Raw genomic sequence first — 15,762 nt, 5'->3', positions numbered from 1 at the left:
CACACATTGCGTTAGAACAAGTAAGTGAAGGAGGCAAGACTGGAACCAGCCAGGGGCCATTGCGCCCTGATGCCTACAGTGGGCAAGCCCAGGGAGCCAGGCAGACCCACAGAGCAGCTTGGGGTGCCACTCCTCTACCCCTGCCCCCCATTCTCATGCAGACCATGAGCTCCCCCACCAGAACCCCCACAAGGACCACCGTGGAGCTTGCTCACCATCTCACCACTTGGTACCACCCTGGGTTCTCTGGATGTGTGTTGGATGGAACACCAAACCCTGCCAGCCTTTCACTGCTGACATGCTGACTTCCGCTCCAAGTGGGTCCGGCTTACCGATTTCTTCCAGGTCTGAAAGGACCAGGAGCCCAAGGTGTGCTTCTGGAATGGGAGGATGTCTGGCTCCCCAAGGGTGCAGGTGAGACTGGAATGAGACCACCAGAGGGCTTGACCCTCCCCCTTCCATGCCCTCTCCAACCTCTTCTCCCCACCCCCACCCACAGATCCTACTTGCCACAATGGTCTATTCCCAGAAACCATGTTATTATGCTGGACCATGGAAGCCTGGCTCTCAAGTCTGGGGGCCTTCATCTCCTACAGGGTCCACCCCGAGCCCCTTTTAGAGTTTCCTGTGTTGTGTGTGTATCAGCACCATCCGGGAAGCTTCTCTCAAGTGCAGCATCCAGCCTCCCCTCAGAGATGCAGGCTTCGGCCACACCACCATATCTGGGGCTCATCTGCCCATGAAGCATAGCGGACGTCCCTCTGGGTTCCTTGCTTTACCTTTCAGGGGCTGCTGTTTATTCTACTATTTGTGCCCCTTGGGGAGTTGGAGAGAATTTTTCGTACTTGAGCAGATTTGCCTTTGTGTTTTGTTACTACACATCTAGTTCCCTTATTATACAACTTAAAAGGGTGAACATCTGTCTCTCTGGGATTGCTGCCAAAAGGGAGGTGCAGCCCCTCCCCTGTCCTCTGTCCCTGTCCCGTAGGTCTTGTAGTGGGGAGAAGCACCAGGTATTCACTCCACAAATATTTTGTGGACCTATTATGTGCTTTGTCCTAATTAATTCCTCCATCCCTTCCTTCATCCATCCTTCCCTCTCTCCATTCCTTCGTCCATCCATCCATCCATCCATCCACCCTTCGTTTAATGAGTAACCTCAGATGGGGCATCCAGTTTGAGAACCCTATAATGTCAGCAGGGAGTACCTATGATAGATAGATAGATAGATAGAGATATACTGAATTTCAGGAGTTACCAAAAGAATGTTGAGCCCCATTCTTGTCTTCAAAGAAAAGTTAGCACAAGTGTCTGAAAAGTGTCACACTGTCACACAGTTTATCACCAGGAGGTGTGTGCGGGTAACTGCTGCACTAGTGAGACGGGTCAGAGGTGAAGGGGGAGATGGAAGCTGGGCGGGACCTAGTATCAGAGGGGACAACACAGGCAGGCACCTGCAGCCAGGAAGTGTCAGTCGGTTAGGCTGAAGGGGTGGATGCTTGTGGCTGAGCAGTGGGGACCAAAGACCAGAAAGTCATCAGCCTGGGATGGAGGAGGGCTGGCCACATCAGGCTGAGGAACTTGGCGATGTTTTTCTCAGGTCAGAGCTGAGGGTCCCATGAGTCCCAGACCAGACCCCAACCTTCAGACCTTCAGACTCCTACCAATTAACATTTCCTACTGTTAATACACAGATCCAGCTGTAGTTAGCACACACAGTTTGGCTTCTTTTAAAAGGCTCCCTACACAGTTGGAGCACTTTGGGATCTCCCTGGGGCAAGGACTGTGGGTTTATCCCTCCCTGAATCCCCAGTACTCCCAGGAAGATGCTCAAGCTGGGCTCCTCTAAGGGAAGGAAGGAAGGATGGATGGGGGGAGTGAGTTCAAAGTAAAGTTCACAGTGAAGCACTCTATCTCTTCAGGTGGGCTGTTCTGTAATAATAAACACATGGCAATTACATTCTGTTGTGCAGTTATTAAATCTGGGGAAACAAATATAATAAAATGTAGACATTTGTAGAGAGATTGAAAATAGAATAAAAGTGGAAGATAAAAATAAAATCGATAACCTCAGGTTTCCCGGAGCCTGCCTGAAAAGAGGCTGTGTGAGAGTAAATGCCTGTGGAGGAAGCAACGTCAGGCGCGGGATGCAGCTGGGAGGAACCAAAGTGGCAAAGGAATCGCTGCCTCCCCAGGGCTGCCAGCCTGCCTGTGGTGCACAGCCTCCTAAAGCAGTGGCCAGGAGCCTGGGCTTCAGATCTGCCGGCCCTCATCGGTTCAAGTCCTGGCTTCCCCTCTCCCGGAAAGGACAAGCCTTCATTCTCCCCCACGGGTAAAACTGGGGTAACAAGAACCAGCTCTCCCAGGTGCGCCAAAGATCAGAGGTCCCAGGGGAAAAGTGCTTAGCACAGGGGATGCCCCATACAAGTGCTCCATAAATGTCAGCTATCGAAAGTACTAATTTACCCGTATGTGCACCAGTTCTTAAAGGAATTGGGAGAGGCAAGTGGAAAAGCTCCATTAAGTGGAAAAGGGGGCCTTGCTCAGGACAAATTAGATGTCCGCGGAAAAGATGACCAGAAGAAAATGTGAGAAACCTCTACAAAGAGGTTCTAGAGTGTACATAGAAGGATCCCTTTATTTAAATGGGAAAATCCCTGCTTAGATGCTCAATGCACACATCTAAAGAAAGTAGAAGCTAATAAGTGTTCGGTCTTTAGTTTCTTGCTTTTGGGTTTTGTTTTGTTTTTTTTTAAGATTTTATATTTTTATTTGACAGAGAGAAACAGCGAGAGAGGGAACACAAGCAGGGGGAGCGGGAGAGGGAGAAGCAGGCTCCCCGCTGAGCAAAGGGCCCGATGAGGGGCTCGATGCGGGGCTCGATCCCAGGACTAGATCCCAGGACTCTGGGATCGTGACCTGAGCCCAAGGCAGATGCCCAACGACTGAGCCACCCAGGCGCCCTAAGTATTCGGTCTTTAAACTGGATCTGAGATAAAGCCTAGCAAAGCCAAGGTGGGGGTTGGGGGTGGAGAAGGAAAAGAGAGTGGAGGGAGGAGGAAGGCCGCCTATTTTATTCCTGATATACACCATTAATCTAGGCCAGGAGGGGGCAGAGGTGCTGCAATGGGAAGGACGAACGCCTATATTATTCTTGACCCTTTGCAGACACCGTACCCAGTTTCCTCCGAGGGAGGGTTTAACTGCCCGGAAACGGAAGTCTCGCTCTTTTCCGTCCTCTTTTCTTGCTGCTCGCTGTGAGTGTTTCGGGCTCTGAACGGGGCACTGAGGGGTAATCCGGGGTAATCCACGACTGGGTGAGATCTGGGGACCCTGAGTGTGGACCGAGGGTGCGGGAGAGGAGGATGGAGTGCGACGGAGGGGGCATTTCGGGGGGAGGGTGGGGAGGAGAAGCGGGGATCCTCGCCAATCCCCGCGCCCCGCTGACGCCAACATCGGTCTTCTCCGCAGGTGCCGGCCGCGCGCTCCCGTTCGCCCCCCGTAGCCATGGTGAGTATGGCCCCTGCTGGGGCCCCCTCGGGGGCGGGGGCAGGAGCGCCTTTGCAGGAGTCCCGGGTCCCCGGTCCCCGTGAGGGGTTGGTGGCGGTGGTCAAGTCATGGCCAGAACAAGTGTGTCAGTGCAGCGCACGAACCTGTTTGTGTTTCAGCCTCGCAAAATCGAGGAAATCAAGGACTTTTTGCTCACGGCCAGGCGAAAGGACGCCAAATGTAAGTGGTCGCTCTGAACTGCAAGAGTGAGGACGGTCGTGCGCGCGTGGAGCGGGCCTCTGCCCTGGGCCCTGCCCTGGATCCTACCCCGATCGCGCCCTAGACCTTCCCTTGGTTTCTACCCTGGATCCTATCCTGGTTCCTCTCTAGACCTTCCTTCCCCTGGATCCCCCCTAGACCTTCCCCTGGTCCGTAGGCTGGACGGTCCCCTGGAGCGTGGGTCCCTGGGGTGTCAGACCGAGGGAGGCTGTTGAAGCAGATGCCTGGCTGCCCGGGAGCAGGGATTTATCCTATTTCCCAGAAGGAAGACTTTGTTGGGCAGTGTGTTCCCTTCGTTGGCTAATTGTGAGCGTTTTAAAAACCGTCCTTAGTTCAGAAGAGGTGTGCGTTCTGAGCAGAGTCCTTACCGGGTGGAAGTCTGGAAATGCACGTCTCAGCACCCTGACCTCGGTGCCCCGGGTCGGGTTCTGGGCCCACTGCTGCCTGAGCCCAGGCCCCGGACAGTGGGCTGTAGGAAGTAGTCCGACTTGTCACGTGTGGGAGTTAGTTTCCTGCGCGCATAAATAAGGAAAAGGGAACGATGCGTCAGAAGCCTACAAGAGCAAGCTTTCAGTGGGTTCCCCCAATGGTACTAGCCCCTGGTGCCCAGTGTTCTCACTGGTGCACCGCATGTGGGAGGGAGTCGGGCTGGTACCCCTTTGTTAGAGTTGAGGGAGGTGTGGGGGCTTGTGCTTCCTACATGGTAGATGGGGGGTAGCCCAGAGTCCTCATTTTTCTGCCTCATCAAGTAGCGCTTAACGCTTCCTTTCTCCTCCGAAATGTGTTCTCAAAAGAGAACATCAGATCATTTGCGAAAAGTAAGCCGTGTTCTGCTGACGGATTGAGGTGGCCAAGGCTCTAAGGCTCTAAGGCTCTGTCAGTGGAAGGCTGAAATGGTGGTGGGAGCTCGGGGAGAGCGTTTTATTGGGTTCACAGGGGAAGGGAGGGTCCTGTTTGTCTGGGACTGTGTGAAATGGTGGCTGTCTGTGGGAACAGGGAGGAGTGTGCTCTGTCCAGTGCTTCTGGGGACTGTTGGTACACTGTCGAGCTGTAAAGAGAGGTCATTGTGATCATCATTCAGGCCAGGGAATTTGAGTCACTGTCTGGTTCAAATCCTGGCTCTGTGAGGAGGTAAGCCATCCTCAAATTAAACACGACACTACCTTTTCCCTCCGTTGAAGGGGGATTGGTAATAGCATCTGTCCCATGGGATTGGTGCAAGGCTCCTTAGTACCGTGAAGAAATGGCACCCAGTCCATCAGATTCGTTTGCATTGGAATTCAGGATCCTGATTTTAGACTGTGTGGTCCCCTGGACACAGAATGTTCAGTGCTTTTTGAGTAAACTTTTAAAAAATACTTTTAATTAGAAATAGGCGTAACAAAACCTGATTTTAAGTGTACAGTTTGCTGGCACTGGGGACCTTCCCACAGCATTTTCTGAACTCATGATCTTGTAAAACTAAAACTATACCCAAGAAACACTAACCTACCATTCTCCCTCCAATCCCTGGCTTCCACCGTTCTGCTTACTTTATTGATTTGACTGCTCTAGAAACCTCCTGTAAATGAAATCAGCAGTGTTTGTCCCTGTGGGACTGGCTCGCTTCATTTAGCACAGTGTCTTCTGGGTTCATCCATGTGGTAGCATTTGTCAGAATTTCCTTTTAAGGCTGAATAATCCATCGTGTGGATCTGCCACTGTTCATCCAGCAGTGGGCATCGGGTGGTATCTCCCTTTTGGCTACTTCAAATCCTGTTGCCCTGAACACTGGTGTGCAGATATCTCTCGTTTCTGCTCTCAGTTCTTTGGGTTTATGTCCTTAGGTGGAAGGACTGCACAGGATGACAGCGTTGAATAAACAGTTTTTTCTTTAAGAGGTCTTAGGATTGTCCCATGTAATTTATAGGCGCACGGCAGCTGCTAGGCGATGCAGCATACTCAGCTTTAAGAGGAATGTGAAGATAGCAAAATAGGTTGGTTTGAACGAAGACCCAGTTTGCTGGATTTATTAAAACATAAGCTAAGGCAGCCATTGCCTTGGGCAGGCTCAAGTGCTGCGTCCCGTGACGTGCCTCCTTTCTTTAGAGTTACTGGCAGAGAGGGAGTTGGGGGTTGTCAGTCCAAGTGAATCTCGGCGCCGCTTCTGTGGGGCTGAGGGCCTGTGTGTCCAGCCATCTGGTCAGGCTCGGGCTGAGCCACTAGAACCCATGTGCAGCCACCTGACTCGGGATGGGCACTTGAGTGCGTTTATAATAATGAATTCTTGGGAGTGTCTGACCTGTTTTTAAAGTTCGAATGAGGAGTTTTAATGGATACATAAAATGTTCTCCATGGAAATGCACGGACACTTGTCCCCCCCGCCAACAAAACTTCAGACCTTGCACTGCTGAGCTTGAGTCACACTGGGGCTCTGTTGTCTGAGCTGTGGTCCTGAGATAGAATTGGGCAGTAGGAAAGAGCCCGGAAAATGGGTTTCATAAATTTAAGGAAAAGCTTTAGCACATAACTCTGGGGCAGGTGGCTGGCAGACCCTGAAGAAAGTAGTTACCATTGTCCCGGGGTTGGCGGGGGGAGGGGGGCGGGGGGGGGGGCAGAGAACTGATTCCCAGAAGTAGAGAGGTGGAACGTTCTTGATCCTAGCAGATGATACATCTCCTTATTTGATGAGCTACTTTTATCCCTTTAAAAAATAAGATGGTTACAGAATGTTCTCGGATGTGTTCCACATATCAGATTATCTGTTTTTATGTGTAAACCAGTTTAGATTAATAAGCCCTAGGCTCTGACGTATTAATATAAGGGAAATGTAGGTTTCTGACACTGTTACTATTGAAGTGTAGAGGGCTTCTGGTTTTCTGTTTCTGCAGAGGGGATGGTACAGGGAGGCGAGCACAGCCCTGACCGTGGTTGCAGCCAAAAGTGCCACTTTTCTACATAAATATAAAGCAGGTGAACTGTGTGACAGCTCTTCTATGATACAATTTAATTCCTAATTCTGGTCTCTTTGGTAGCCGTCAAGATCAAGAAAAATAAGGATAATGTGAAGTTTAAAGTTCGGTGCAGCAGATACCTTTACACCTTGGTCATCACGGACAAGGAGAAAGCAGAGAAGCTGAAGCAGTCCTTGCCCCCAGGTGAGCGAGCCGGGGGTCCTGGGGGGCTGACCTGAAATGTGGAAGGCACCTGTGTTTGCCATCTCTTTTCTTGAGTTGTTCCCAGATTTAGGAAAGTCCCATTTTGTGGCTTGTCGAAGTATCTGCTCTTGCTGTTGGTGGTGCAAGGAATGAATAGTTGTGATCCTCAGAGTTCCATCCCATTCCAGAAATAGTTTCCCTGGCCAAAGAACAGTTTGTTTCGCTCCCATCCATGCTTTTCTAACAGAATAGTAACAGCGAACATTTAACTCTGTGGGTAACTCTTTCTTCTCCCTGCAACCCTACAAGGTGGGTGCTGGTACCCATCCCCATTTTTGCAGGTCAGAAAACTAAATAGGCCATGAGTATAGGTGAGACTTAGGGCCCATCCTGGGGAGGGAGGGGGGACCAAAAGCTGAGGCAGGGCAGAGATGGCCCGGAATGCAGAGTGGTCTCAAAGGCTGCCCCTTCATACCGGAAACTTCACCAATGCAGCTTGACATAAGAACTTCTTGAGACCTCTTCATGAAGGCTGAGAGAGGGAATGCTTTCTGATTTTGTTTTGTTTTTGTTTTTTAATTATCAAACGCTGAGGGGTTTTTTTTAAGTTTTTTTTTTTAAAGATTTATTTTAAGAGCGCATGCGTGGGGTTGGGGGGGGTACAGCGGGCAGAGGGAGAGAGTCCTAAGCAGACTCCACTGAGCTTGGAGCCCCACGTGGGATTCAGTTTCACAGCCCTGAGATCACAACCTGAGCAGAAACCCAAGAGTTGACTGTACCACCCAGGCGCCCCTAACACTGACTTAATTTTTTTTTATTTTTATTTCTTTAGATTTAGAGCAAGGGCATGCAGGAGGGGCAGAGGGAGAGAGAGAATCTTAAGCAGGTTCCACGCTCAGTACAGAGCCTATCATGGGGCTCAATCTCACAACCCTGATTAACTTAATATTTTAAGCAAAACCACCATGGTATGCTTAATTTCTGAGTTTGTTAACCCTCTTTAGCTTAAGTACAAATCCAGACAGGCAAGAGTAACTCTAAATAAAAATGTATGTTCTGGGTGACTCACTTTTGTATCTTTTCCTCTAGGTTTGGCAGTGAAGGAGCTGAAGTGAACCTGGCCCACTGATTTGAACTGTATTAAAGTTTTAAAAATTCTTAAAATGTCCTTTGTCTTTGAGGGTGGGAAGGGAAATACTACTTGGTCGTGCCTTCTGGTGGGAACAGGATGGGGGTCCTGGTTGCTACTTACTTGCATCCCTGATCTTTGGCTGTGATCTCAATGGACAAATAAAACCATCCTTTGTTTAGCCTAAGTTTGGAAAATGAATAGATGGAAACACACAGAAGAGGCAGATATTTGTGGAAGTAAGCCAGTATGCCCTCATGGGATTTAAAAGTCATTTAGGTAAAGTGAGCTTCCTGATAATGAAAATGGTAGTTACAAGGTGGAGTTGATTAGCTTCTAGGAAATAGCAACAGGCTGAGCTATCCCATCCAAACAGAGCACCCTTTCCCGCCACGGTTCTCAGCCCCAGCTTGTGCCTTTCAGATCCACCATGGGGAAGTATTCCTTGATGCAGGAGTAGACAGGAGGCTTTTTATTCAGACTAAGTGCTGGGAAGCTTTGTTTCCTAAGTGCTGCTCAAGGTAAAGTGGAGCTTCAGAATATGTAGGGTGTGATGAGATTATTGCTAAGAGCAGATGAGTGTTAGCCCTGCTAACAGTGTAACCCACTGCTCAAAAGGGCCCAAATTCCAGCATGAGTGCAGCAGCTCAGGTCCCAGCCAGCCCCGACTCTTTGGAGGTTAAATGCAGGTTCTACCACTTGCCAGCTGGCATGATCTTGAGAAATTACCTCACTGTTGAGCACCATGCACTGGTACCAGCCCCAGGGAAGAACGGCAAACCTCTGCCTATTGAGTCACCATGGGAGAATCAGGCAGGGATGGGACAGTGCTTACAGAGAAAAGACCGTGAGATCAGCTTTAATGGCGGGTGATGGCCAGCAGGTGTCACCCTGTGCAGCGGCAAGGCAATCAGCCTCGTGGATCCCCTCCCCTCCCCTCCCTTCTGAGGACAGATAACGGGGTCGGGTAAGTGTCTATGATGCAGAGAAAGCTGCCTCTACAACATGACAGGAGTTGTGTTGGACTCCTGTGTGCCAGGCCAGTTCTTAGGAGGCTGAGTGGGGTCCTCCAGACTGCCTTTCCCGACATGGCCTGAGTTTACATATGGTTACGGCACGTAACCCATAACCATATTGATGCTTCAGTGGTCTGTTGTAAGGGTGAATGAGCTAAGAGGAAACGTATGGTCGCTTTTCTGGCACTTAGCAATTTTGAGGTGAATGGGGGTCATGTCAGGACAGACCACGAGGTGGCGACATACTACAAGTGAGCGGTCTCCAGTGTGGGTCTAGAAATGCTTCACTTGATAAAATTCACTCCCCAGGAGCCTACTGCCTGAATTTAGTTGCATTTTTTCCTATAGAAATTCTAAGGCTGTAAGGGAGTTTGAATCCAGTCATGAGAGGCATGGGTTTCCTCCAGGAGGGGTCCACGGCCTCAGTGACCAACCCAGGATGGAGCACCTTCAGGGGCTTCCAGTCTTCCCCATTCTCTGGGTGTTCAAGATTCCCAGGAAGAGGGAGGGCTTGCCACTTGGGCTCCCTTTGTCCCAGCACATTGTGCAGAGACAGGCCCCAGCTCCTAGGAGACAAACCCTGCAGGCGTTTGTCTGGCCTCCGTGCCTGGAGAAGGCACCCTTTCCCGCCACGGTTCTCAGCCCCAGCTTGTGCCTTGGAGCCGTTTGGGGTGCTTGTTCAAAATTCTCCATGGTGGCCAAGGCTGATGGCAGAGATAATGATTAAGTTGGTTGGAGGCCTAGGTATGTGTTAAGCCCTCAGGTGGCCAGGTACAACCACTGCTTTGCTGAGGTCCACTTGTCGGCTTGGGTGAGCCCATTCCTGCTGCACACCGGCTGAGTGGTGAGGCGTGGGCCACAGTTGCTGGTTTGGAATGGGCAATTGGGCTGTTCTCACTTCAACTCCCATTAAGAGTCCCCAGGCAGGGAGACCTGGGTGGCTCAGTCGTTAAGCGTCCGCCTTCGGCTCAGGTCATGATCCCAGGGTCCTGGGATCGAGCCCCACATCAGGCTCCTGTCTCAGCGGGGAGTCTGCTTCTCCCTCTCCCACTTCCCCTGCTTGTGTTCCCTCTCTCGCTATGTCTCTCTCTCTTAAATAAATAAAATCTTAAAAAAAAAAAAAAAAAGTGTCCCCAGGCAATCTCCTGTTCCTGTTCTGCTTTGCTCCGAGGGCTCACCTGGCTTAGGTCAGCAGCCCTTTGGGGAAGAGGCTAGAAGGATCACTGTCTAGCTGGGTGCAGACCGGCAGAGCAGGTTTGGGTGTTCATTGCTGCACCCAGATGGCTGCTACGCTGGCCCTGAGGGTGAGCTTTGGTATTCGTCTTCAAGCCTGTCTGCAGGCCTGCTCCCTGCCCCACCCCCTCCCTCTCGGGCTGGCAGGACCCCCCGTAACAGGTTCAGGGTCAGTCCCCAGGGTGAGACACGCCCCTTCCCCGGAGGCAGACCCTCCCGCTTGGGATCTCTGGTATCTTGCCCTCCCTTCTCCCCTGAAGCACTTAGAATCACTGTTGTGACTCTAATCTTCTAGAGGAATGCCAAATCCCCGAACTTCCGGCGTTCAGGAGGCAGGATCAGCAGCTGGAGCCTCCTGTGCTGTCAACGGGGAGGAAGAGGGAGAGGGGACCGTGCATGTGGCACCCAGCAGGGCCTATCATGGAGGTGCCAGGCTGCATCCTCATGCCAGTTGTCAGAGCCAGCCTGCCGAGGGCCCCAGGACATTGCTTCAAAGGTACATTTTCCTCAACAGGCAGCAGGGCCCACCTCAAAGACCAAAATCCTTACCAGGCCCTGTGTGAAATGGCCCTTGCCTATTTCCTCCCCTCCTTTTTTTTTTTTTTTAAATAAAGGTATTTATTTTAAAGTAAGGCTGATTGAGGCGCCCCTGGATGGCTCAGTCCGTTAAGCATCTGACTCTTGGTTTCAGCTCAGGTCATGATGACAGGGTTGTGAGATCAAGCCCCACATTGGGGGGGGGGGGGCGTGCTCAGCAGGGAGTCTGCTAGAGTCTCTCTCACTCCCTCTCTGCCCCTCCCCCTTCTCTCTCTAAAATAAAATCTTTTAAAAAATATAAAATAAGGCTTATTGAGGCAAAACTTACAGTGAAATTCATCCTTCTTGGTGTACAATTCTCTGAATTTTGACAAACACTTATACTTTTATAAATACCCCTGCAACCAAAGTTTCATCACCCGGAGAAGTTCCCTCTTACACCGCCCCACCCCGGGGACCGGTCAGCCTCTGCTCTCCCTGCCTGCAGTCTGACAGTCTCTCCCTGCCACCCCCACCCCCTGTGCTGTACCTATTTGATTCTCTTCTACACCCTTAACACCCCCACCCGGATCGCGGTCCCCGGTCTCATCATGTACTGTCCCTCTGCTCAGATCCCTCGCCCAGGACACCCCGAGTAGCTCGCCCCCACCCTCCTACCAACACCAGACTCTTGAAAGCACTGAACAGGGTTTGCAACTCATCACTGGGGTAAAAGCTTCCTCTCCTCCCTAAACTCTAGACCCCATGCAGACAGGAACGCGGGTGTTTTATTGGTCACTGTATTCCCTAGAAGGGAGAAGGTGCTCTGCCAAAGTTTGTTGAATTAATGAAAACCCCTATGAGAAAAGAAGCACTCTCTGGCCTTCTGCACACCCCTCAGTGCCTCAGCTTTGGGTATGCCCAGATGGGATGGCCCCAGTCAGGGGCCCAGGGAACTGGAACTCCCTCTCCTGGCCCCTGGACCTCTGATAGTGGTCATAGTAGGGACGTCTGTGGTCCACGCCCCTCTGGCAAACACGCTTTCAGGGCACCGCACCCAGCTCCCCAAGTCAGAAACTCAGGAGTTTCTCTGGAGTCCCCTTTCTCACCCATGTCTCTTCCCCACTTCGTGACCACCCCCAGACTGTGTCCAATTCCAGCCAGATCCATCAGGACCCCTAACTCCTCCACTCTCACGTAAACCTCAGGCGGTACTTTACCTTGACCTTGTCCTTGTTTCAAGCCTCACGTCTACTTGCCAGCCCCAACCTGTCCTCCCGTCACATCATGCTGTTTGCAGTTCCCAAAACCAGGCTTTTATGCCTGGGGCTTCTGTGAGTGCTCAGCATACTCAGGGCCAGGTGTCCACAAGGCTTTATCAGATCAACGACTGCACCTGAGCACATCCTGGTCCACTGACCCTGCTCTGCTTTTGCTTTTCTCCAAAGCCCCTTTGAAGACAGCAGTTTGCCTCTTTCTGTGTGTACTGCTATTACCAGCTGCCCCCACCAAGCGCCATGCCCCTGCTCTGTTCAGTGCCTGGCACATTGTAGGTGTTCAGTAAATGTGTGCTGTGGACGGTCTTGTGTCTCCCCGAGAGGTCCAGCCTTTCCTGGCGCTCCCAGTACTCTCCTACCCTCCCGTCTGGTCGCTCGAGGGTCCCTTCCTCCAGGAGGCCTGCCCGGTGCCGCCTGCCAGGCAGAATCAAACTGCTTTTCTCAGTCCCCAGGGCTTCCAAAGCAGCGTCCGTTAGTTGTTTGGGCAGATAGGCTGGGCGCTCGCGGGACAGAACCATGTCTTACTGCTCTGAGTACACGTGGTTTACACGGTGGGTGCTCAATAAATTAGAATGAATTTAGAACTAGGGACCCAGGGGCAGACTGTTGCTCCCTGCCGTCCCCACACTGTGAACTGACTACTCCCTGGCAGCCCTAGGAATGGCCGTCTCGCATCTGGCGCCAGGACTGCCCTGCTCGCAGCACGCATTGACAATCTACATCCTGATTTGATAATAACTAACGAGAAGCCCGGGGACCTAGAGACGGCTGTGAAGAAACAGGGGCGTTTGGGGGGCAGTTTTCACTTCTTCCATCTCCTTCGCCCGCGGGGCCAAGACAGAATCCCGAGCAGGAAAAGCCTGCGGGTTCCCCAGCACGACCCTCTGCAGCCCGAGGGCGCGCCCAGGGCCGGTGGTCCAGCCCGGGAGGGGCGGGGCGGGGCGGGGCCTGCGCCGAGGCGGGGCGGGGCGGGGCGGGGCGGGGCGCGCGTCCCAGGCCGGGTGGCAGCGGCGGCGGCGGCGGCGGCAGGAGCGGCGGCCGCAGCAGACAGCAGGCGGGCGCGCTCGGGCCGAGCCATGCCGGCCGCGCGCGTGGAGTACGTCGCGCCCTGGTGGGTGGCGTGGCTGCACAGCGTCCCGCACCTGGGCTTGCGCCTGCAGCCGGTGGACAGCACATTCAACCCCCGCGATGAGAGTTACCGGGAGGTGAGTCCGCGCCGCCCGGACCCGGGCCACGGCCGGCGCCCCAAGTCCCCGCACCACCCCGTCCGCCTCCCGGCCCGCCCGCCGCGGTCCGCACGCCTCCCCGGCCCGCCTCCCACCCTTGCCCCGCAGCCTCCTCACCCCTCTCCCTTTCTCCCCCGGGACTCTTGGCTACGGCGCTCCCGTCTGGGAACCTCGTGGGCCGGGAAAGCTGGAAAGATGGGAGTTCTGCCAGCGCTGGGGAACGGGGGGGAGGGGCGCAGAGGCTGCGTGCGGGGCGTGGGGGCCCGAGCGCTGGGGGAGGGGGGCATTTGCGCCCGTACCCGGGTAATTCCTTCGCGCGAGCTGTGGGGATGCCAAGGACGCCTCGGGCTTTTCTTCCGTCTGCGGTTCCAAGACGGGCGCTCTCTTTCCGGGTTTATGTGGCCTGGGAGAAGTTTGAGCAGAAACTGACTCGTCTCCAGAGTTCGACTCCGCAGCCCCCCTCCTCCCCAGCCCCTGCTTGCAGGTCGGGAGCCGCTGGGCACCTCTGCCTGGCCCCCTCCTGGACCGCTGCAGGGCCAGGGGAGGCGGCTGCGTGGGGGCGGGGATGACTTCCCTCCCGTGCACCCAAAGCCCCCAGCCACATATGGAGGCCTGGGGGAAGGGACGTGTCCCCAGTCAGCCCCATCTCACACCAGCTCCAGCCTCCTGCGCCGTGCATACACTCCAAGGCCCTGAATTTCTGGGGTCTTGGCTTCTTGGCCGGCCACTCCCCTCATCCTTGCACTTCTGCCCTTTCCTCGCTCCGCCGGCCCTTCCCTCTGCGGGTTCTGTACCCCCCCTGGAGGAGGGGCTCCCCAGACCTCCCCGCCGGGGCAGAACTAAAGGTTCTCCCAGCCTTCTGAAATCTGGCCAAGCCTGCTCCAGCCCCTGTGGCCCAGCTGAGTCAGTTCACTGTTGGGTCAAAGATTCAGGCTGAAAAGCCCAGGACGGGGACCATTTGTTGAGAGTTCTGGGCCCATGTTGAGACTTTGACCCCTGGTGGCTTCTGCCTGCAGAGTGTCAGGTTCTCTGGCCTGGGCCTGATCGGCCCGTGTGGGGCAGGTCAGGGCAGAGCAGGGCCTCTGCTGAGTCTCGGGAGGCGGAGGGGGAGGCTGAGCCGCTGAGGGGGGCGCTGAGCTGGGAGTCAGCTATTTGCCTTCCCTGACCAGCCCTTGCTCCTGCAGGGCCTGAGGGATCCTGATCCGGCAGGGTGTGCAGTGCACTGGGGACAGGGAGTCTAATAATAGACCCTAGTGTCCCTGTCGCCCTCAGACTCCAGGCACAAGGTGCCTGCCCTTCCAGAAAGGGGAGAGAATCAGGACCCCTTCCTGCTGTCCTGCTGCGAGGCACTTGGGTGGGTTAGCCCGGCTCCCTCCTAATCTGTGTCTGCCCCTCCCTTCTCCCAGAGCTCTGCCCGTGGAAGTCAGCGTTCCCGGAGAATGCGGCTGCCTGGGGATAGCTCCAGGGAATCTTCCGCTCCCAGTGAATGCATGAAAAGAGGCGGATATGATTTCTGAGACAGCTGTGTCGGGGGGTGTGTGTGCGCGCGCACGCGCGTGCACGTGCCCGTGTTTGTTGGTGCGTCCCTAACCCTGCGCCCCAGATCTTGGGAGGGGGGGAGATCTCCAGCCTTAATTTTCTTCTCTCCACAAGAGGAAATCTAAACTGGCTGGGTCAGGAAGACCTCCAGATGGGCGAGAGGGTGGTGGTAGGGCACTCCCCCACCCCGGTGGCCCCAGAGACAGCACCTGTCCCGCCAGCAGCTGTGGCTTGGGGGGCCTGAACCTCCCCCACCCACTCAGTCCCCTGGAGAGGTGGCAGCTGAGCCAGAGGGACCCACTCACAGTCCCTGCCCCTCTTCTCTCGGGATGTAGCCCCTGGCACACTGTGCAGGGCATCAAATGACTCCAGAAGGCATTCCCTTCCCGTGGGCCACTGCTCCTGGGCAGCCCGACCATGGCTCTGGGTGTTAGTTAAAGTGGCTCCTGTTTGGGTGAGTCCCCCTGTGGTCTGACCATGGGTCCCTCCTGGAAGCTCCCTTCCTCCCAGCTGGCAGGCCAGTTAACACCATGGATGGGGCACCTTCTGCTGTCAATCATCTGAGTACTTAGCAAACTTGATTGAGGCCAAATGCTATGCCAGACGAGGGGTCACATGATAACCAAGGCTGCCAGGGCCTTGGCTCCAGGCTACAGCAGCTGAGTAGGTGGGGCTGGGGCTCTGCCCTCCAGCTGTCTTGAGTTGGAATCCCCGTTTTATCACTTACTGTGTGTCATGGCAGGTGTCCATACCTCTCTGAGCCCCACTTCCCTCATCTGCAAGTATTAAACGAGACATTCCATGCAATGTGCTTGGTACCTAAAGAGCTTTTGCAGTAGGACCAGTGATACAAACCATTAGACAGGCTGGCCTTCGGGTTCAGTAATGTGTCCAAAGACAGTACTCCTCGGGCCATAGAGA

At 54.0% G+C, this 15,762-nt stretch overlaps 2 protein-coding genes across 2 annotated transcripts in view; both read left to right on the top strand.

Annotated features, from left to right (window-relative positions):
* Positions 1-3,226: 3,226 nt before the first annotated feature.
* RPL38 (ribosomal protein L38) lies at positions 3,227-8,221 on the top strand. The gene is made up of 5 exons (XM_025889966.2): positions 3,227-3,317; positions 3,472-3,510; positions 3,669-3,729; positions 6,783-6,905; positions 7,995-8,221. Exons 2-5 carry the CDS (start codon positions 3,508-3,510, stop codon positions 8,018-8,020), a joined length of 213 nt encoding a protein of 70 aa, XP_025745751.1. The 5' UTR covers positions 3,227-3,317; positions 3,472-3,507; the 3' UTR covers positions 8,021-8,221.
* Positions 8,222-13,092: 4,871 nt separating this feature from the next.
* Positions 13,093-15,762, top strand: part of TTYH2 (tweety family member 2) — a 37,462-nt gene continuing 34,792 nt past the window's right edge. The window contains exon 1 of the mRNA XM_025889924.2: positions 13,093-13,281. Within this exon, the coding sequence (XP_025745709.1) occupies positions 13,153-13,281 (129 nt within the window). The 5' untranslated portion in view covers positions 13,093-13,152. The remainder of the gene's footprint in view (positions 13,282-15,762) is intronic.

This window comes from Callorhinus ursinus, unplaced genomic scaffold (genome assembly GCF_003265705.2).
Source record: "Callorhinus ursinus isolate GAN/ISIS: 27379988/994484 unplaced genomic scaffold, GSC_fseal_2.0 scaffold50, whole genome shotgun sequence".
Lineage (NCBI taxonomy): Eukaryota > Metazoa > Chordata > Mammalia > Carnivora > Otariidae > Callorhinus > Callorhinus ursinus.
This window is presented reverse-complemented; position numbering and strand designations above follow the sequence as displayed.